The sequence below is a fragment of the Uranotaenia lowii genome, chromosome 3, assembly GCF_029784155.1.
Source record: "Uranotaenia lowii strain MFRU-FL chromosome 3, ASM2978415v1, whole genome shotgun sequence".
In the NCBI taxonomy this organism is placed as follows: Eukaryota; Metazoa; Arthropoda; class Insecta; order Diptera; family Culicidae; genus Uranotaenia; species Uranotaenia lowii.
Window position 1 is genome coordinate 242,017,418 of NC_073693.1, and position 22,695 is coordinate 242,040,112.

General features: G+C 39.5%; 1 protein-coding gene across 1 annotated transcript; it reads left to right on the forward strand.

Annotated features, from left to right (window-relative positions):
• The first annotated feature begins 17,859 nt into the window (after positions 1-17,859).
• Positions 17,860-22,443, forward strand: LOC129753234 (uncharacterized). The gene has a single exon (XM_055749032.1). It carries the CDS (start codon positions 17,860-17,862, stop codon positions 22,441-22,443), a length of 4,584 nt encoding a protein of 1,527 aa, XP_055605007.1.
• The last annotated feature ends 252 nt before the right edge of the window (positions 22,444-22,695 follow it).

Genomic DNA, 22,695 nt, shown 5'->3' on the forward strand with positions numbered 1-22,695 from the left:
AAACTATATACACATGAGCGGACATACTTAGTTTTATATAACGCTTTGAGCAAATTTTTTCTGTTAAAATCTTTTACAGTTTTTGTGAAAAATAATTTTATAATAAAAGAAGTCAAAATAGCCGATTTCCGAAACTGGCGGGCTAAATGCGCATATTTATGTTTTTAGCTATATTTCAATTAACACTTGCAATATTTTGATATTATTTTATTGAAAATGGTAGAAACGGATGTTAAGCATACGTCAAGGCTGAAATTTTGGTGAAATTTTTTACATCACTAGTTTTTTTTGCATGAAACATAGTCAGGTATGCCATATGGCCATATTTCATGGTAAAATTTTGTTCATATCGTATTTTTATCGGGATCAGTATTAAGTTGCTTCTTTTTTCGCTGTAAGATCGTGATTTGAGCGTAGATTTAATGTTTAAATTATAAAAAGTAAAAAAATTATAAGACTAATCTATTTTTTCTTGATATAGGCATTTAACCTGCCTTCATATGGGCATTCAGAACCTATCTCTTTATTCCAATATCTTATCATTTACAACTTTGCCAAAAGCTTCAATTTGTTGAATTTCCGTTTTTCCAGATGAATAAGAAAGAAAAATCATTAAAAAATTTTTTCACAGAATCTGTACGCACGATAATTAAAGTTCAATATATTACAACATAACTGACAAAAATCTTGTTTGAATTTTTAAATTTTTTTGGCTTTATATAACCATCAAATTTCTTCATGCCATGTTTCAATAGCGTATACCCTCAAACTACACTGATTAGATACGTTGAATCTCCAGCCATATCGTCAATCGGCTGTATGCGCATATTACCCAACATGCGCATTTAGGAACACTTCCCCCCACCCTGCAATAAATTTCAATTAGAATATTGCAAGCTGTCACTGATTATTTGCAGCACTGCAGGCAATATGTAACTTTCAAAGCCTTCATTCAAGTAAATATGTGACTTTTGATTGCATGACATCAAAAACCAAAAACTATTTTTTGCTTTTAATGAATTTTAAATCAGCCAAAGTTCGGCAGACATAGTGAAATTTCATTATTTCAACCGAGGTCACAGTCTTTGTTCAAAAATAGCCATCTTTTTTGACCATTTTGTCTTTTGGCTCAATTTTCAGACTCCAACAAAATTAGGTATACATTTTTTTCTTCATAGATAGATAGTGAACATGCAGACCATAGGTGGCCAACATTTTCAACAGGCTGGTCAAATTTCCGAAAAAATATTTGCCTAGGTAACATCAAGTATAAATTCATCTTAATAAATCATTTATGTTACTTGCATCTTTTTACAAATTTTGTTCCATTTGAAAAGTAGTAGAAATGTAACGTAATACCAAACGAATTATCCCTCCCAACAATACATAAATACAACGTCAATCTTTTCAAAGGATTTAAAACCTCCTTGGTTTATCCATCCTGGATATGTCAAATCGTGTGACTACAAGTTAACAAGAAAAAAGTTAACTGTTGAAAAAAGTAGCATTCACAAGCTTTTGACATTTATTGAGAAGACTATTCAACGAAATTTAGTTATAGGTATCAAACATAATATTGATTTTTCAAATTACGAACTTCAAACTCATCTCAATCCAGCTTTTTTCAATTTTTACAGTATCTCGATTTGACAAGTGTATTGGGAAAGCCTTCTTGAAATTTGATTCTTTTTAATCAACCTTTTTTATGCAAAAATTTTGTAAAAAAATCGTTCAAGCCTTAAGGCAGAAACACAATACAGCGTCGGTCGTCGCGTCACGTCAGCGGTCAACGCTGTCGATAAGTACTAAAACGCGGACGCGACGCACCCGACGATTTTTGCATCACAATTCAGCGTCAAGAGACGTCTAAGGTGAAAAACAAACAAAAAAAACAAACAATTGGAATAGAATTGGAAACTTCTATGGGGAAAATTTTAAATGTTGCCGCATATTTGCCTTTTCAATGCAGCGGTGAACAGAAATTTTTTTTGAAGGGAGATTTACAAAAACTCAGCAGAAATAAATCTAAATTTTGTTTTATTATTGGTGACTTTAATGGAAAACACCGATCTTGGAATAATATTTCATAAAATTCTAATGGGAATATTTTATTTAATGACTGCTCTGCAGGTTATTATACTGTTGAATATCCTAATAGGCATACTTGTTTTTCTTCAATTAGAAATCCTTCCACAATTGATTTGGTTCTAACGGATTTAGGCGAGCATTGTAGTCAATTAGTTACTCATGCGGATCTCGATTCAGACCACCTTCCAGTAACATTTTCTTTATCCCAAAGTCCCATTGAAAACCCTTTAAAATCAACTTTTTACTTTCAAAAAGCCGACTGGGCGCGATATAGGAATTTTATTGAACGTAATTTAGACGTTCCACTGAATTCAATTGAAGATGTTGATTTGGCTGTAGAAAATTTGAAAACTTCAATAGTCAATGCTTAAGCCGCTTTAATACCTAAAGTGAAAAATAAATTTAATCAACTTTTGATCGATGATGATCTTCAGTTTTTGATACGACTGAAAAACATTCGTCGACGCCAATATCAACGAACTAGGAATCCTTATTTGAAATTTATTTATTGCGACCTTCAAAAAGAGATCAAACGTCGTTTAAATTTCATCCGTAATGAAAATTTTGCATAAGCAGTAGAGGACATAAAACCCTACTCAAAGCCATTTTGGAAATTAACAAAAAATCTGAAAAACCCCCAGAAGCGAATTCCTACTTTGAAAGATGGATAAACTTTTTTTTAACTAACGCAGAAAAAGCTCAGAAATTAGCTCAATAGTTTGAGTCTGCTCATGATTTTAATTTAAACGTTGTTAGGCCAATTGATGCTCGAATTTCCCAAGAATATGATGATATCAACAAAAATGTGTTTGAAAGTTCTTGTGATACAAATATTGATGAACTTAAATTGATTTTCGAAAAATTTAAAAATATGAAAGCTCCGGGGGAAGATGGGATTTTCTATATTCTTATCAAAAAGTTGCCTGAAAGCACTTCAAATTATCTAGTTAAAATCTTCAATAAATGTTTTTGCTTGGCTTACTTTCCAAATAAATGAAAAAATGCCAAAGTAACTCCAATTTTGAAACCTGGAAAAAGCGCTTCAGAGTTTTCAAGTTATCGACCAATTAGTTTGCTTCCTTCTTTAAGTAAACTATTTGAGAGAGTTATTTTGAATAGAATGATGATTCACATTAATCAGAATTCTGTTTTTCCTGATGAAAAATTTGGTTTTCGTCATGGACATTCTACTACACATCAACTTTTGAGTGTAACTAATATGATTAACGCTAGCAAATCTGAAGGTTATTCAACAGATATGACATAAAAGAATAACCGTAGAACAAAACAAAAACACAAAACACAGATAATTTCATGTAGTTGAATAGAGACATTTAGCTCCTTGTACCTACATAGTTTAGTAAACCTACACGCATAACAGTCCCATATGAATTTTCGTCATTTTTAAATCTAACCTGGAAGTTCGTCATTTTGAACATTGGACTTCAATATAAAACAATAAAAAAAGATACTTTGTTCTAGAAATGACGAAAAAATATCTACTAGTGACTGTCTCATATGAAATATACCTACCCGCATAACAATCCCATATGTGAAATTCCATGTTAACATATCTTTCAGAAAAATGTGTTTTTAAATGGTGTCGCTGTAAATGTTTTTTGTTCGTGTTCTATCCACTTCGGTAGAAAATGCATAAAAATAACGAATTTAGTAAAAATCTCATGCGAGTGTTCACTTTCAGTCAATAAATCTTACATCAAACCCCGTACATACCAGTTGCATGTCGCAAAGTGCATTTCCTAATTACAGCTAGCACACTCGTAAAATTTACGATCAAGGTCAAGCCGGGAAAGAGCGTGAATCTCGTGAAGTCGTATTCTTCATTGCCATCGCCATTGTGTTCGTTTCGTCATATTCCTTCTAAGACCCGTTTCGGTTAACTCCTCCGACTTTCGTCCACCAGCACGCCCTCACATCCCAGTATAGAGCTCAGCGTTTAAGGATGTTCCATCTTTGCTATTTATTCGACATCAAAAACGGAAACCCGTCCATCTAGGGGGCAGGAGATCAGTACGGAGCACCGGACCCCGGATCGCGTGGATGGAATGGAACGGAATGAAGAACCGGAAAGGCATCTTCAAATTTTATACCACGACCGAGACGCTGGTCCTTAGTCTTTCATGTCTTCCGGAAGCAGCTCCGTGTTGCCATCTCGTCCTAACAATGAACAATCGAGGGGGAAGAACTCGCTGCTAGCTTTAGCTAGAACCCATATATCTAGTGTCTTCAAAAAAGTGGGAACGTTCTCTGTTCCCGGTTAGTGTCTGTTGTGTTGTGTTGTATTTATTCTTTGATGGAGCAACCTTTTCCAGGAAGCAGACGGTCCGCTAATGGGAAAAAGGGGCAGGAAGAAAAGAACTCCAGGATTCGTTCGTTTCGTTCTTTTCGTTAGCCTAGGTATAGGAAACGAAGAAAAGTTGCGCTCCGGAGAGCTTGGAAAAATAGTTCTTTAAAACGAATGCACACACTTTTTTTTTTTTTTTTTGTAAATTATTTATTTGAAACGGCTCATACCTTTAGGCTTTAAGGAGCCAAACTCGTTTTGTTTGATTACAATTGTGTACTTAGATCTAGTTCACTTTTTTTTTTTTGAAGAAAAAGAAAGATAGAAAGGGAAATATGAAAATAAAGAGAATTATAGTCGAAGATCGATAGCTTTTAGGAAAAGGTATATCTCGAACATATAGTCCAAGTCCATCATACCTAATACATCCCTCACTGGAACGTCGGGTGGTTTTCCTCGGGCCCGAAGGGAATCTATAAAGTTCGCTCTGGCGAATAGGTGGTCCTCACACGACCAAACAATATGCTCGATGTCATGGTAACCTAGACCACATCCGCATAAATTGCTGCCAGCAATATTTAAACGATAGAGTACCGCATTCATGGAATAATGATTGGACATGAGACGGGAAAATATACGAATAAAATCCCGAGACAGGTTCAATCTATTAAACCAGGGTTTAAGGCTTACCTTTGGGATAATCGAGTGGAACCACCGACCCAACTCATCCTCGTCCCATCTACGCTGCCAGTTGACAAGAGAGTTTCTTCGAGCCAAGAAGTAAAATTCGTTGAATACGATTTCACGCTGGTAAATGTTGCCTTCCATCGCACCCACTTTTGCAAGGGAATCTGCCCTCTCATTGCCTGCTATTGAGCAATGTGAGGGGACCCAGATAAAGGTGATAGAAAAGCAACGTCTTGATAAAGTGGTCAATATATCTCGTATCATTTCGAGGAAGTACGGGGTGAATTTTCCTGGTTTTATAGAGCGGATTGCTTCAACAGAGCTGAGACTATCAGTTATAATATAGTAGTGTTCAATAGGTCGTGTGGCGATACTATTCAAAGCCCAGTGAATAGCTGCTAACTCTGCAACATATACAGAGCATGGTGACTGGAGACTGTGAGATGCGCTGGATATTTCGTTGAACACTCCAAATCCTGTTGTTTCCTCTATAAGTGATCCATCGGTAAAGTACATTTTATCAGCATCGACGTGTCTATATTTAGCTTCGAAAATTCTTGGAATCAGAAGAGGACGATGCGGATCCGGGATTCCACGAATTTCCTGCTGCATAGACAAATCAAACTGGACAGAAGAATGATCGTAGTCTGGGCTACAAACACGAGTTGGAGAATACGAAGAAGGGTTTACCTGCATTGACATGAGGATATGGTATATAGACATAAATCTGGTTTGAACATTTTGCTCAAGTAACCTTTCGAAATTTACAATCACCAATGGGTTCATGACCTCACACCTGATGAGGAACCGAAGTGATAGTAAATTGAATCGATCTTTCAAAGGGAGTATTCCTGCCAAAACTTCAAGACTCATGTTGTGTGTTGAGGGCATACAGCCCAAAGCGATACGGAGACAACGGTATTGGATACGCTCTAGTTTGATGAGGTGAGTTTTGGCAGCTGACTGGAAACAGAAGCTACCATATTCCATAACGGATAGAATAGTTGTTCGATACAATTTGATAAGATCTTCTGGATGGGCTCCCCACCAGGTGCCAGTAATTGATCGGAGAAAATTGATTCTTTGTTGGCATTTTCCTTTCAGATACTCAATGTGGGCTCTCCAGGTACACTTGGAATCAAACCAAACCCCAAGATACTTGAAACTCCTCGATTGAGTGATCGTTCTGCCTAGGAGTTGAAGCTTAGGTTGAGCAGGTCTACATTTCTTAGAGAAAACAACCATTTCCGTTTTCTGAGGGGAAAACTCAATCCCAAGCCCCAAAGCCCAGGAAGACAATCTGTCTAAAGTATCTTGTAAAGGCCTGTGCAGATGAGACTCAGTAGATCCTGTGACAGACACTACTCCGTCATCTGCAAGTTGTCTTAGAGTGCAGCCTTCAGAGAGACAGCTGTCGATGTCACTCACATAAAAGTTGTACAAAAGTGGACTCAAACATGAACCCTGTGGGAGGCCCATGTAAGATGTTCTTCTAACTGCAAAATCTCCGTGAGCAAAGTTCAAATGTTTCTCACAAAGTAAGCTGTATAAGATGTTGTTCAATAGAGGAGGCAGACCCCGGGAGTGCAACTTGTCTGACAAAACCTCTATTGAGACTGCATCAAAAGCTCCCTTTATGTCTAGAAACACTGAAGCCATTTGCTCACGTTTTGCGTACGCCATTTGTATCTCTGAAGACAGCAAAGCAAGGCAATCGTTTGTCCCTTTGCCCCTTCGAAACCCAAATTGAGTATCTGAAAGGAGACCATTTGTTTCTACCCATTTGTCCAAACGAAACAATATCATTTTCTCCATCAATTTGCGTATACAAGACAACATCGCTATTGGACGGTAAGAGTTGGGATCAGACGCTGGTTTTCCGGGCTTTTGGATAGCAATGACTCTCACTTGTCTCCAATCTTGGGGAACAATGTTATGCTCCAAGAATTGGTTAAATAAATTTAACAAGCGAAATTTTGCAGCATCCGGAAGGTTTTTCAACAAGTTAAATTTGATTTCATCAATTCCCGGAGCTGAATTGTTGCAAGAGAGGAGGGCAAGTGAGAATTCGACCATCGAAAAGCTTGAGTCTAGACCACTATCAGACCTATCAGGAGGCACGTTCCGGATTATTTTTTGCACAGGTGTAGAATCTGGACAGACTTTCCGTGCGAATTTAAATATCCACCTATGTGAATATTCCTCACTTTCATTTGTAGATGATCGATTACGCATGCTTCGTGCCACTTTCCACAAAGTACTTAAGGATGTTTCACGCGATAACCCACTAACAAAATTCCTCCAATACGCCTTTTTCTTCCCCTTGGTTAACTTTTTAAACTGATTTTCAAGGGAAACGTAAGCTTCAAAATGGACAAGAGTTCCATGTTTTCGAAATTCTTTAAATGCTGTTGATTTGTCCTTATAAAGCTTAGAACACTGAGGGTCCCACCATGGATTAGGAGGCCTTCGATGAATAGATGATTCTGGGATGGGTTTTGTTTGAGCGTCAACTGCACTATCGTGTATCAGACAAGAAAGAAAGTGGTACTCCTCCAAAGGAGGTAAAACGTGCATAGAGTCGATGGCGGTTTTAATTGTGTCCGAGTACTTTTTCCAGTCGATGTGTCTTGTAAGGTCATATGTCATATTTATTGTGTTCGAAGAGCTGACCCCATTGGTGATAGTAATTTCGATAGGTAAGTGATCACTACCATTCGGATCATGGACTACCTTCCACTGGCAATCAAATGATAGTGAATTTGAGCAGAGTGAGAGGTATGCACACACTTTTGATCGTTTCAAGGCGAAACTCGCGCGCTACGGTCTCATCCTTTGCCAGTGAAAGGACAGAAGTGCCCAGGAAATGGTTTTAAAGTTGTACGGAAATAAAAACCTCTTAATACACTGGTTAATCCTGTTTGATATAATCATATCAGTATTTAATGGAAAACTTACAGTAATCAAATGTTTTACATTTATGAACTGCTTAAAAATTTATCTTAAAATTATCTAAAACAAGTGCTATGTTATAGAATCAAGCCATGATTTAGAAAATGCAATACAATATATACATTACGATTAATTTTCAAACTAACATCATAGGATCATAGGACATAAGAAAAAGGCGAACAGTTAAAAATGTTCAAAAATACCTAATAAATGGTTTCTCGAAATATCTTTTAGGCTGGTCTGTCTGGGATGTAAAATTTGTGACAGTATCGGTAACAAAACATTGTTTATTTATTGACTGTGCATTATAAAAAACGGTGCTCTTCTTTTGCTGGTCAATGCCTGATATGTATACAGGATCATTTCCGTCAGACATGTTAAAATTTCGAGTCTACATACTAGCACATTGCTATATTTGCAGATCGATTTTATTTCGTTAAGCTCAAACTGCAATGATGCTATCGGTAAATTTAACTCGTAAAGCATCAGTAAGTGAGCTTCGGATAAACTCGGCCGAGTTTACTGCAATCAACAGGGTTGCCAACATTTTTTTGATGAGGGAAACTGATGAAATAAAAACCGGGCAAAACCAGGCTACGGAAATTTCGCTTAAAGTGATGACCTTTTTTTTGGTCATCGCTCCATATTTCCACTCTACTATGTGTTGTGAGCCTACTTAGTTGAATAATTCTACTGAATCAAAGCAAGATTCCCTTTAATGATTCCCTTTTTTAAATAAGAATTAAAGGGAATCTTTCGATTGCTTTGTTTCAGCCACATTTTTACTTTTGAACTTCAGCATTGGTACCAAATCCAGTTCCTTACTACCCATTTTTCATCACATTCACAAAAATCAGGCAACATTTTTCAGCATTTGCCTGATTTTTCGAAGCTCAGCCTGACAACCTGATAAGCCATTGAATTTCCCTGATTCCTGATACCTAAGAAGAAGGCTCCAAAAATCTAGGAGAAAACTACCGTGACGTAGTGATACTCTCAGCTTTGCCGAATCTTTTCGAGAAACTTGTTTATCAACGATAATGTCCAATATTAGAAAATAGCATTTTACCCTGTAAACATGACTTTTTTAAAGAATCAAAAGTGAACGAATCACCAAAAAGCAGGCTTCATTTTGCTCATCTTGAACAAAAGGAGACAGTGAACTTTTTCGCTCCGAATAATTGTGAGCTTATTTTTAATGAGCATTTCATCCTCCGCTGCTGAGAGAGCAGAAAAGAAGAAATTTTTTCTCAAACGAATGATCACTCTTCTACTGACAGAGCATTGTTGGTGTGTGACTCTGAAAACAAAACAAAAAAATAACACATGAAATTTGGTCGTTTCACTAAATCACGTGGACAGCTTTAATGTGTGATTATGGAATTATGGAATATTGGCCTCAGAATTTGTCAACCTGCTTTATTGTTGAGGACGTTTAATAATTCTGGCATGCTTTTATATCTGATTTTGTAAACAAAGAGGTAATTAAAGATTTACACATTTGTTTCACATTATTTTCAGCATTTTAGCATTTACAACTTTGCTCGGTCGTTTATTTCTCAGCCAGTTACTGAGAAGCTAACGAACATTTCTCCCTGTGAGAATGAGATTGGGTGACTGCGTGATTGAAATGATCTCCAACAAAATGTGGGTTGCTTGATCGTTTAAAGTGCGAGAAAACATGTTTCTCCCAGGTGTTTGACAAGGAGATGAGAAAAAGTGAGCAAAAATCAAGAGAATCGCAGAAGCCTGCCAAAAAGTGAAGAAAAAACGTTAATAGTGACTTCTCAAGTGTTGTTTCTAGTGATCAAAAACAAAGCCGCCCATTCCGATCGTATGACATGCGGAGAACATATTTCCTGGCGACAAAATTGTCCTGATTTGGGCCCACAGAACGTTGATAAGTATCATTTAAGTTACTGTTCGTTGTTGAGTTATTCCTCTTGGCGTCTGACAAAGCGATCACTGCTGATAGCCATGATGTGTGTGTGCTAAAAGCAGTCAAGCCACTTCATGTGAGAGATGGATGACAGCGAGAGAATGAGTTCTGCGTTGTGTTCTCCTCGATGCTGTGGGAGAATTGCAACGCTCAATGTTTCGTTCCCTGTTTTGGAATCTGCAAATATTTTCATGTCAGCTTTTTGCCGCACGCGGTGTTTACGAACTATGATTTTCTCCGAAAAAAATGAGAATGCCGTTTTTAAATGTAATGAGTGCGTAGATATTCTTGAATTTGATAACAACTTAAATTTTTTAATGGAAATTATTGCTAACATGAATGACAAAATTGATAAAGTTATTAAGCAAACGTTAATTCCATCTGATTTGAAGACACAGATAAAAAAGATGGTTTGAGACGAAATGAGTCTAGTTTCGAAGCCTGACACAAACGGTGCAGAGGAAGTTGTCAGATACTCTTTGCATTCAAACAAAAAAAAAACACAAATTAAATGATAACGAAAAAACTCCCACTATGACGTACTCTAAAGTAGTTAAAACAAACGCTGCAGCACGAAATGTGATTCCGTCAAAATTGATAACGTGGAAGTAACCGGCAATATCCTAGCTAAATTGGAGGAAACAATCCGAATTAAACCTACTATCGAACAGAATATTAACAAAACTCGTATTTAAAGTCTGCTCTAGATCCAGTGTCTTTAGGAGTGAGATCTGTTCGCTACATTGAATCAACTGGTGAAGTGTCGAAATGAGTTGGATTCTGGAAGGGAAACTCAGTGATGGGAAAAGACAGATGATCGTTGGAGGAATTCATCATTCCCGGAGCGCAAGTTATACGCGTTTTTTTTACATATGCTGGAAAATATTTGGCTAAATAAAATTGTTCTGGGCGAAATTAGCAATGTCTTCCGTGAAGATTTTAACATTAATTTTAACAATTAAGCATAGTGCAGGGATTTGAAACGTGTCATGGAGGCATATGGTTTCCGCCAAATTTTCACAACAGATCCATACAAGAAGTTTTCTTCGGTTCCAAACATTGTCTTCCTTTACTGAAGGCTGGAGGATTATTCGATTGTCCTTTGGTTTGTTGCAGCTGCCATTGATTGCGCATCTTTCCCTCTGTTTGAATCAATATGATATATGTATGTAAAAACTAGGATTGTTCGATCTTCTGAAAAAGACGGATTCCCCAGATCGATCCAGTTGAATGCTTCCAGGACCGATCCACCTAAAAAATCGCAAAAGCAAAACGGATCGATTTCTGCAAGATCGATCTTTTAAAATTTCTTGAAGAGTGCTACATTATGCAGAAAATAATATTGAAAACGATAGGAATGCTCAAACATTTGATATTCAATACTCAATAAAAAAAAATCAATTAAAAATATATTTCCAACATCAGAATGCTTTACTTTATGAGGCTTTGTTTGAGTTTGATACTACATATAAAAAGATAAAAACCTATATGCATTCCATATGACCAACTTTCTAGTTAAAATTCTAAGCGCGTTAAATAAGATTAACTCTAAATATTGTAACTCGACTGATTAAAAACAATACAACCATTTTAAGGTAATCTTATTTTGAAAAGACAACGGATTTTTATTCGCGCTGGGGTTTCAAATACCATCAATTCAGTCGTAGGTCGTGGCACAAAGGTAACATGTTCACAGCTATAATCTGTACTTTAACTCTTACTCAACTGCAATTCTTAAAGCATCCAAATTTTTCAAGGATAATTTTCATTAACAGTGGCTATATTGAAATATTAATTTGAGGAATGTAATAATTTAAATGTAGTTATAAAATGAACGCTTTAATTTTTCTTGAAATACCGCAGCCGCAGCCCGTGGTGTAGAGGATAGCATCTAAGTCTTCCAAGCTAGCGGGTGTGAGATCGATTCCCGGTCACGGCATAAATAGTAAACTTTCTGTGGGTTGGTGGTTGTGCGGTGCCCGAATACATTATATTGTTATAACACCCACAAGGCAGACGAACTGGCAACATTGCTTATAACACGAAGCCAATTGGCCGCGTACCTCATCCAGAAGAACACGCATCTAGTCAGTGTCCCGTAGTCCGCGATCGACACCGGTAATCAGGCGATTCCCTGGGATCAGGACCGAACCGCATAGTGGTTTTAGCATTTATAAGATGCTAGCTATCATATCCTCGAAAGATGAACGATTTGAGTCAATAAAAATGTATCGCTTCGAGGAAACATCAAGTTTCATTGAGATGCAATATGTGTTTGTGTTAAGACTGAGTTAGCTTTCAAGTGACCGTTCTATGGAACATTCGCCTACTTAAGAATTTGTTAAAAGTACTGATTTACCTCAAGAGTTTATAAATAGAGGTGAAAAACGCTATCTATTAAGCCGGTCTCGATCGTATTGGCTAGGAAGCACAAATAATGGAAAGCAAGCGTCATGATGGTACTGGTATCAAAATTAGCACGAAACCGAATTTCGAAATTTTCGGAATAAATATTAAACAAAAACTTAAAAAATATCGAAAGATTGGACCGAAAATAAACCGATTAAATAGATTTTTCCAAGGCTAAAGAATCGATCCGAAAAATCGGAATTTTGAGTTCAAAAGATTGATCTTGTAAAGATCCTGAAAGGCACACATTATTTTCTGACGCTAAAAAAACACTCGATAAGTGGTTGTAGTGCGGTAGTGAGTCCGTTACCCGTTACGCAGGTCCGGGGCGGTTAAGCTGTTTTGCTTACGGTTATAATAGCAATCGAGGTTAATTGAAAACCAAAATTTTCCTGATAAATTATAACATCAGAAAAAACTATCGATTGCTTGTTTACGTTTGAGTTATAAATGCCAAGATCAAGGCATCAAGGCATCCTACTATGGTTTGTTTTACAATTGCGGTGTTGGTAGGCAATGTCGGCAACAGATGGCAGTCTAATCGCTTTGCGAAAAAATGATCGGATTTTTCTCAGAGTGTCCTGTCTGTTTGTCTGTGTTGAAGTCTAGCAAACCAACTTCTATCAATATTGAATTATTTTTATCAACTTTGTCAAAACTTTTCAACAAGAAGCAGTCATTTTTTTCGGTTCAAATACTTATGTAATCTGTCTTTTAAATTCATATTTCTTTTAGTATACTGATTTTTTTTCAATAAAGAGCTTATACCGTGACAACAACAGCTGATAAAAAAAGCAATTTAATGTGTGAATTCGGCACCCTCAAATTAGCAAAGTCTTCTCTTGTAAATATTCTGGGCATCTTTGGAAATGTAAATTTTGTTTTCGAAGGTTTCATTTAATTTTATTTTTTCATATCTATATGGTTTCGTACAAGTAATAGCAAAGTTATAAAATCTACACAGCAAAAAAAGTATTGCTATGTTACATCAAATACCTGCACATAACTTGCGTCGCAAATGGTACCTAATTTTACATTGTCTTGATGTACCCGGCTGTTCCTTATGGGCAGAATTTCCTAAAAAATGAAAAATAATGAAATTGGTTTTGAAGCAGTGGGTTTGCTTATATTTTTAATTAATTTTGGAAGTACTTACAAGCCAAACAAATACAGCTGTGGTCCATAATTCGTTTCTTTATTTTTGAAATGAAATCAAATTCGAACGTCAACAAAGGAAAACATTGACTACTTAATGCGATATCACATAGAAGGTTTTGATATTACACTTCACGGCGTATTCATGTTGTATACATCATTTAGATGTATTATTGCAACAGAAATACGTTATCCCTAGAAATTACATCGTCCATCGTTACTTTTTGTTTTGCTGAGAACTGAAATACTCACCCAATTATACTTTAAAAAAAAATCTTTTGAAACAACATTTTTTAACTTTGAATTCTAATCTAAATAATATTCAATTGTATATTTTTTAGGTTTACTTAAAACGCAGCCACATTCATAACAGAGTAATTTTGACCCATGCTTGCTTTTGTTTCAGTTAATTTTTAAACAAAAACAATCAAAGTACTGGTTTGGTTTACAGTAAACGGCATAGAATTTCTTTATTTGTGTAGAGCCTTGTATAGTTACAGTTTGTTCTCACTGTTACCGATTTTAAGAACCACCGTCCTGCCTTTGACAGCAGGCACTTTCCCAACCCTTTCACAGCCATTTTAATTCCTAAATTGTGTTACGCTGGGAAAACTTTGTTGCAACGCTCAGTCAGACCCACAGACGACGATATCCACTTTATATTCTACCAACTCAAGTGTCTTGTTTATAGGGTACCTATTCTTTATATCTAACTATTTATACCCTGGCGGAACGATAAACTGACTGGTTCCAGGAGAAAATCCTGACGGCAAAAGCGCGACCGATGGTTGACAAGGGAAAGGAAACAAAAGTGCATTATTCCGCAGGACCAAGCTGTCAATTGTATGCACTTTGCTGCGCTCGATATAGGTATTGCAACGGTAATATTAGACCCAAAAATAAGCACAATTTTGTCCCGGGCAGATGGATCATGCAAATGGTTCAAACTTCACCGGAAGAGAATTCCAAGAGTGGATTCAGGAATGTAGTTGTATAGCAGAGAAGATTAATTGACACATATTCATGGGGATGTCTAGGATTGAGACATCAGAATTTTAAATTCGCCATATTGAAGTTAAGTCCCTGATTTTCAGTTCTATAAACCATCGATAGAAATGGACTTCAGAAACTAAATTTTATTTTATCCCATCCAGTGAACTAAATGAAATGCAGTCACAACAATTGCTCACAAAGCATCCAATTTAACTTTTTCAAACCGATTATGGTGGAAAACCAAATAACTTATAGTTCAGCTCAGCAGTGGATGAAATCGACTGTTGCTTTCGAGAGCTCCACCAATGGTAAATTGAATTTTTCCCTAGCGCCGAGTTCGAGTTCCACCGGGCATGAAGTGGACACAGTCTGTGGACAAGTTGGTCCGGAAAATCTGTTCAGATAGAATCAATCCAACTGCAGCAGCTCGGCCACCAACCAACATATAACTACTGGGCTGCAGAGATGGAAATTGAAGTTAAATCAGGTTAATGGAAATGGCAGATCGCAGAAAATATCCGCCTTCCTTCAGACGGGAACTCCGTATTCCGGAACTAATCATGGCGTGGCAGCTGAGTACTCGACCATCGAATGGACATGGCCGTCGTCGTCTGGTCACCAAATGGTCTGGTCCAGTCCTTCTCTTAGCTGTCAAAACGGAAGCCATTCCATTTCGCGTAGATTGTTTGTCGGGTTGGGTGGTGTTCGTTTATCAAATTAACGGTTATGGCGATTCAATTGAAACACTCAATTAAATGGTGAAATTTTCTAATCGGTTTTCCCTTTTGGCGGAGCTGGTTTGACAATGGACACAAACAAAATCGTTTGTTTTAATGTGACGTGATTTAGATTTCGATTATTTTGAGGTTAACAGATAGGAAACAATGACGAATAAAGTTTTATGGTATATGTAACGACAGATATAGACCCCCCTTTCTAAGGAATTAGGTACTTTAAAATAAATTTTCACGAGGAACAATTTTTTAGTTCCTGTAGTATTAATATTTCAGCAAAAAGACTTTACAGAAATATTAAAAAAAAAACCAACTAGGTTCTCAAGTGACGAAAATATTATAATTTTTGAGCACCGGAAGATAAGCTCTTATGATCGTTAATAGAATAGAATAGATGTAGAAATTTCTGCTCAGTTTTCACCATCATTAAATTTTTGATTTTTTACTATACTCAATTTTAATACGCGTTTTAACTTTAACTTGTTGACTCAGGGCAAACAGAGCACCATTGATCAGGGCACGATGAGTATTTTCTGCCGTAGAATCGAGCAGCGAATTCAACTCGATGAAGTCAAATCAATTATAGAGCTACAGCTTGACTAGTTACATCTGACGATTTAGCCTAGGGGTTAGGTGTCGAAGAGGTAATCAGAAGATTCTAATTCGATTCCTGGTTGGGATTTTTTTTTTTTCATTTATCATTCATGACCGATTATTTTGATCGTTGCATTATACGGCTAGTAGCATCATTCGCCAAATAAAGCACCAGAAACATAATGTATGAGTATGTGTGAATTGTTTGTATTCTACAAACTGTTTGATGGATCTTTGACTCACCGTTAAATGCAAAATGCATCGATCATGAATGGTTAGTAAAAAAAATGCCCCAACCAGGAGTCGAACTCGAGTGCTCTGATTATCTCTTTGAGACCTTACCAATATACCAAATCGTCAGATGAAACAAGTCAAGCTGTAGCTCTATAATTCAGTTGACTTCATCGAGTTTAATTCGCTGCTAGATTCTACAGCAGAAAACGCCCATCGTGCCCCAACTAATGGTGCTTGTACTGCCCAATGGGGGTTCTCATTATGCCACTACAGTGACTGATTTTCAGATTTCGGCAAACTTTTAAAATGCATATTTTTATGTTTTTATTTACTCTGTCAAGTTTCAGCCAATAGACTTTCTTGGTGTCTGAACAGTGATATAACTCATATATTATAGCTGTTTTCTATGGTTAAATAAGCGTCCTCCTTAAGGTGGCCATTATGCCCTTATCTATCCTACCAAACAAGATAAAAACAGATCAATCTGTTTTAAGATAGGAAGAATACTTTTTAATCATCTTACAAGAGCAGATAAAAAAATTTCAAAATTAAACAAATTTCTGTAGTTTTTTGTTTTTTTTTTCACAGATTGCGCAAGGAAAAGCAAGAATTGACAATATGTTTGTTTGCTAACACAATTTATCCTAAAGTTGACGGCCCAATGACGCCTGAAGTTAATTTGCTTTTCAAAAAATGGTTAACTATTAAAAAAGGATTACAAACCGGACCAATTGGTAGGCTGGCATTTTTGATAATAATCTGCTAATCAATGTTAAACTCGTTAATATTTTTTTAATGATACATCGAAGCAATCATGAAAACGTAAAGTTTTCGAGGCAATCCATGACTTTGTCATCAAGCACATGGAGTGAAAATTTAATCAGTTCAATGTAAGTTTTCATAAAAATCAGTTGAATAAAAGTAACTTTCAGACGTTACATCAACGAAAAAGTCAACGTACTGGAAACATGAAATATTTTTACCTCGGTGTTCGATGCACACTGAGAAAATCGTGCACGAATAAAGTGGCGCTATCTGGTCCTGGGAAAGCGAAGCAGCCCAGTGAATTTTTCATTGTTTTTTCACTGGGGCATGCTGTAAGACCAAAGGCGTTAGCAGCAGTGGGCTGCTAGGAAAACAAAAAAGATGGATTTCCGCTCTTTTCATCAGGCCCAGTATAAAAGGCCCTTCAGGAAGAAACGTGGCCTCTTTTTCCGACAGTGGCGGCCGTGCAGTAAACATTGCACCAAAACAAACCAGCAGAGCAGAGCAGTGAGATTGTCGACAAAATTAAAGTTGAAATATTGTGAAAGTTTATAATTGTAAATAGCTGTAAAAATTGGAATAATTAAGGAAAGTAGTTAATAAATAAATGTAGTGCTGTAAATAAAGGTGATTAACGAAAATTAGTGAAATAAACTTATCGGTGCTGGAAAATTACGAATACTTACCTGTTACTTACCTGTGAGACTGGATGACGAACCTGAAAAGAAAATTAACTGAGGAGGAAAACCAACGGCGAAATTAAAGGTACTTCCGTTCATGGTCCTTCGAACCGGATGCCCGTCGAACTCCGAGCGTCCGGAACTACTCTACATTCTGGAAGATAACCTTATCATCTCGACGTTGGTGGAGTGAGCTGCAATCAAATTTCATTATACAAGGCATTGAAATTGCCTCGAGAAGGTAATTAGTATTCCAACCACCTCTATTTTGGTACGTTTTGTGCTCCGCTGGGAAAATTTATCTTGCAGATTAACGCGTGCACGATGGCTACGGAACGGCGTATCAAGTCGCTCAAAATGCGGCTCCGGAGTATTGAGACGTCGTTCAACCTAATTAAAGTCTTCGTTGAAAACTTCGACGAAGAAACTCAGTCGATGGAAGTTCCTGTTCGGCTGGAGAACCTGGCCGTGTTGTGGGTGGACTTCGGCAAAACGCAAGCCGAACTTGAAGCCGCTGATGTAGACGATAATGCGGTGATGGAACATCAGCTGAAGCAGCGGGCCCAGTTCGAGACGGACTACTACCGTGTTAAGGGTTTTTTGCTGTCCGTTAATAAAAGTACATCGCCCAGCTCCCACTCTTGTCACTCCAGTGCGCATTTCCCTACTTCTTCGCAAATTCGGCTCCCAGATGTGAAACTTCCCGTTTTTACTGGCGCTCTCGAAAATTGGTTGAATTTTCATGATCTATTCATTTCATTGGTGCATTCGTCGACTGAGTTGTCCAATATCCAGAAATTTTATTATTTACGTTCGTCATTAGCGGGGGATGCGTTAAAGCTGGTACAAACGATTGCGATTAGCGCCAATAATTACCCAGTTGCGTGGAACTTGCTGATAGATCACTTCCAAAATCCTGCACGTTTGAAACAAGCCTATGTCGACTCCCTTTTTGAGTTTGCTCCGTTGAAAAAGGAATCTGCAAGTGATCTTCATTCTCTGGTGGAACGATTCGAAGCTAATGTCCGCATCTTGAAGCAGTTGGGAGAGAGAACCGAGTTTTGGGACGTGTTGCTGATTCGTATGCTCAGTATTCGTCTTGACCCCACTACACGAAGGGATTGGGAAGAATTTTCGTCGACTCATGAGGCAGCTACCTTCCCAGATCTGGTCAGCTTTCTTCAGCGGAGGGTCACCGTTTTGCAGAGTGTGAGCAACGTTCAACTGGACACTTCTTCGTCTTCGGCACCCAAAAAACCGGTTCATCGATCAGCAATCATCAGCAATGGAGCTACTCAATTCTCACCACGCCAATGTTTCGCCTGCTCTGAACACCATCCACTTTATTTATGCCAGACGTTCTCCAAGATGACCATCGAAGATAAAGACAAATTAGTACGCCGTCAACAACTCTGTCGGAACTGCCTACGTAAGGGACATCAATCACGAAGTTGTCAATCCAAGAACTGCTGTCGAAAATGCCGAGGGCGCCACCATAGCCAACTATGCAGCACAGGTACCAGCCAGGGTGAATCCAGCAAGCCGAGAGCCGAAGGGAATACGTCGAGGGATTCTAACCCTACCAGCGAAGAAGTGTCATCATTGTCTGCAGCAGTCGGGAAACTTCCCAAGAAGGGTCACCCTAACAAGGTGCTTCTAGCAACGGCCGTGATCAAACTGACGGATGATTACGGCAATACTCACTTCGCCAGAGCGCTCCTCGACTCGGGTAGCGAATGCAACTTCATCACCGAGTCATTTGCGCAAAAACTCAAAGTTCGTCGCACCAAAGTTCACCTCTCCATCTCCGGAATTGGTCAGTCATCCACTCAATCTCGCTCCAAGCTTCGCACCACAATTCACTCTCGAGTTACCGGATTTTCGACCATCGTAGAGCTCCTCGTACTGCCTAAACTCACTCTAAGTTTGCCATCCGCCACTTTAGACATTTCTAATTGGAACCTTCCGAAAGAAATTCAGCTCGCAGATCCTAACTTTTACCAAAGCAACCCTATCGACATCGTCCTTGGTGCAGAAATATTCTTCGATCTTTTCAAACCGCCTGGCAGAATTCCTCTTGGAGATTCACTGCCTGTTCTTGTGAATTCTGTTCTGGGATGGGTTGTTTCTGGGAAAGTTACCAACTCTACTGCTACGAGCTCCGTTATTGCCAACCTTGCAACCGTCGCAGATATTTATCGCCTCATGCAACGATTCTGGATCATCGAAGAGGCAGATTCAGCTCCCTGTATGTCGGTGGAAGAAGCAGCCTGCGAAAAGCACTTTTCGCAGAACGTTCAACGCACTCCAGAAGGTCGATACATCGTTCGATTGCCGTTCAAGGAACCTGTTTCCAGCGTAGGCGACAATCGCAGCATAGCACAACGTCGATTCCGGATGGTCGAGTCTCGCTTGCAACGGGACACTAATCTACAGGCTCAGTATCACGACTTCATGGCCGAATACGTCACCTTAGGGCACATGCAGCGAGTAGACACTTCTACTCCACCTACCCAGCAGTATTACCTTCCTCATCATGCGGTGATTCGCGAAGATAGCTCGACTACCAAGGTGCGAGTCGTCTTCGATGCTTCGTGCAAGTCAGGATCTGGCAAATCGCTCAACGACGTGCTCATGGTCGGGGCAGTCATCCAAGACGACCTTCGTTCCATCATCCTGAGAACCAGAATCAATCCCGTTTTGCTCATCGCTGACATCCAAAAAATGTACCGTCAAATCCTGGTCGACGAACGAGACACTCCTCTCCAGCGAATTCTTTGGCGAAGTTCACCGGACGAGCCTCTCAGCACGTTTGAGCTGAAAACAGTCACCTACGGCACAGCTAGTGCACCATTCCTGGCCACCAGAACCCTACAACAACTGGCAGACGACGAAAAAGCAGATTTCCCTTTGGGCGCGGCGATTCTGAAGAGAGATGTGTACGTAGACGACCTGGTTACCAGCGGAAGGACTCCTGAAGAACTGGCGGAAGTGCGGAATCAACTTGACCAATTGTGCCGACGAGGTGGTTTTGAATTTCGGAAATTTGCGTCGAATATCGAATTTGTTCTAGATGGCATTCCTTCCGAACGACGTGCGCTTCAATCATCAGTCGAGCTCGCAGCTGATCAGACCATCAAAACCTTGGGGTTGCACTGGGAACCAGCTTCGGATCACTTCCGGTTCCAAATTCGGTTACCTGAACACTCTCGAGACGTGGTTCTCTGCAAAAGGTTGGCCCTCTCACAAATCGCCCAGCTGTTCGACCCGTTGGGATTGGTAGGCCCTGTCATCGTTACTGCGAAAATGTTTATGCAGACTCTGTGGAGTCTGAACTCCGACGACGGCAAGCCATGGGGATGGGATCAACCACTACCACCCTCTCTGACCACGTATTGGCAAAATTACTATGCGCAATTACCTGTCCTCGATCAGCTTCGAATTCCACGATGCGTCGTGCTTCCCGAGTTTGAATCCATTCAGCTACACCTGTTTTCTGATGCTTCAGAAAACGCCTACGGGGCCTGTGCCTACTTCCGATCAAAGGACTCATCAGGTTGTATTTCCGTCGGCCTTCTCACTGCCAAATCCAAAGTCGCTCCTTTGAAAAAACGCAGCATTCCCCGGCTTGAACTTTGCGGGGCTCTCGAGGCAGCCCAATTGTACCAGAAAATCTCCTCAACCTTCGGAAGGAAGTTCGAAACATTCTTCTGGGTCGACTCAACCACGGTGCTCGCCTGGCTGAAGGCGACTCCCTCAGTTTGGACAACTTTCGTGGCCAATCGGGTTTCAAAAATCCAGCTTGCAACAGTCGGCGCTTCCTGGAATCACGTAGCTGGTCAAGAGAACCCTGCTGATCATCTGTCTCGAGGAATTGACGCCAAAACGCTGATCTCTTGTAAACTGTGGTGGAATGGACCAAATTGGCTTCGGTCCGATGACTTTTTGCAGCTGACATCGCCATCAAGCACCTCCTACGAGACCCATCTAGAGTTTCGCACATCCAAACCGGTCGGCCTAACAGCCTCAGCAGACAGTTCCTTCATCGACACCTTTGTTGGCCGATTCTCGAAGTACCAAACCATGCTGCGCGTCACAGCATTCTGCCTCAGGTTGTCACGCAAGTCTAGAAGCGCAGAAGCCAGAAAAAGATCCTTCCTCTCAGCGACGGAAATTCGCGATGCCGAGAATGCCCTCATACGACTTGTGCAAGCCCAAGAATTTTCCGAGCACGTAGCAGCCCTTCAAGCATCGAAGCCAGCTCCAATCAGGTCCCAACTACGATGGTTTACTCCGTTCTTGGATGCAGATCGCCTGATGCGTGTTGGAGGACGGATCGACAAATCATCATTAAACTACGACGCCAAGCACCAAATTATTCTTCCGTACCATCATCGGTTCTCCGCCCTGCTGGTGGAGTGCTATCACGAAAGGCACTTGCACGCAGCACCACAATTGCTGCTGGGAAACCTTCGATTGCGGTACTGGATCACAGGGGCCAGAAAGCTGGCCAAGACAGTAGTTCATCGCTGCATAATCTGCGACTTCAACGACATCCCATCGAATTATCTACGGAAGTGGCAGCAAACCCAAAAGCTGTTGCAAGACATCTGGCGTCGATGGCACCTAGAATATTTGTCATCATTAGCACAAAGATCTAAGTGGTTCAACTCACCTGTGGCATTGAAGGAGAACCAGCTCGTCCTTCTTAAGGAGGATGGGATTCCACCAATTCGCTGGCCAACGGCCAGAATCTCCAAATTGCATCCAGGGACTGATGGCATCACGAGAGTCGTCACTCTGCAGACCCCGAAAGGCTCTTGTACTCGTCCGGTGGCGAAAGTTTGCCTTTTGCCCATTGCGTCATCGTCGGAGGAAATTAAAACACCGCCCGCCGCTGACCAATAAGCAGCAGACAAAATTTGCTGCACCTCGACACCTGCAATCATCCACCGTTCCTGCTCCAATCATCTTCACAACACCTTCACTTCTTATCGGCGCTGAATTTGTTTCCTGTTGCCGATTGCATCACCACCGGAGAATCAAAAAACACTACCGGCGTTGACCAATCAGCGACAGAAACAGATTGTCATCAAATGGCCAAAACACTTCCGGCGGGTCCAGTTTATTGAACCATACAAGGCACTTTTTCCTTTGGAT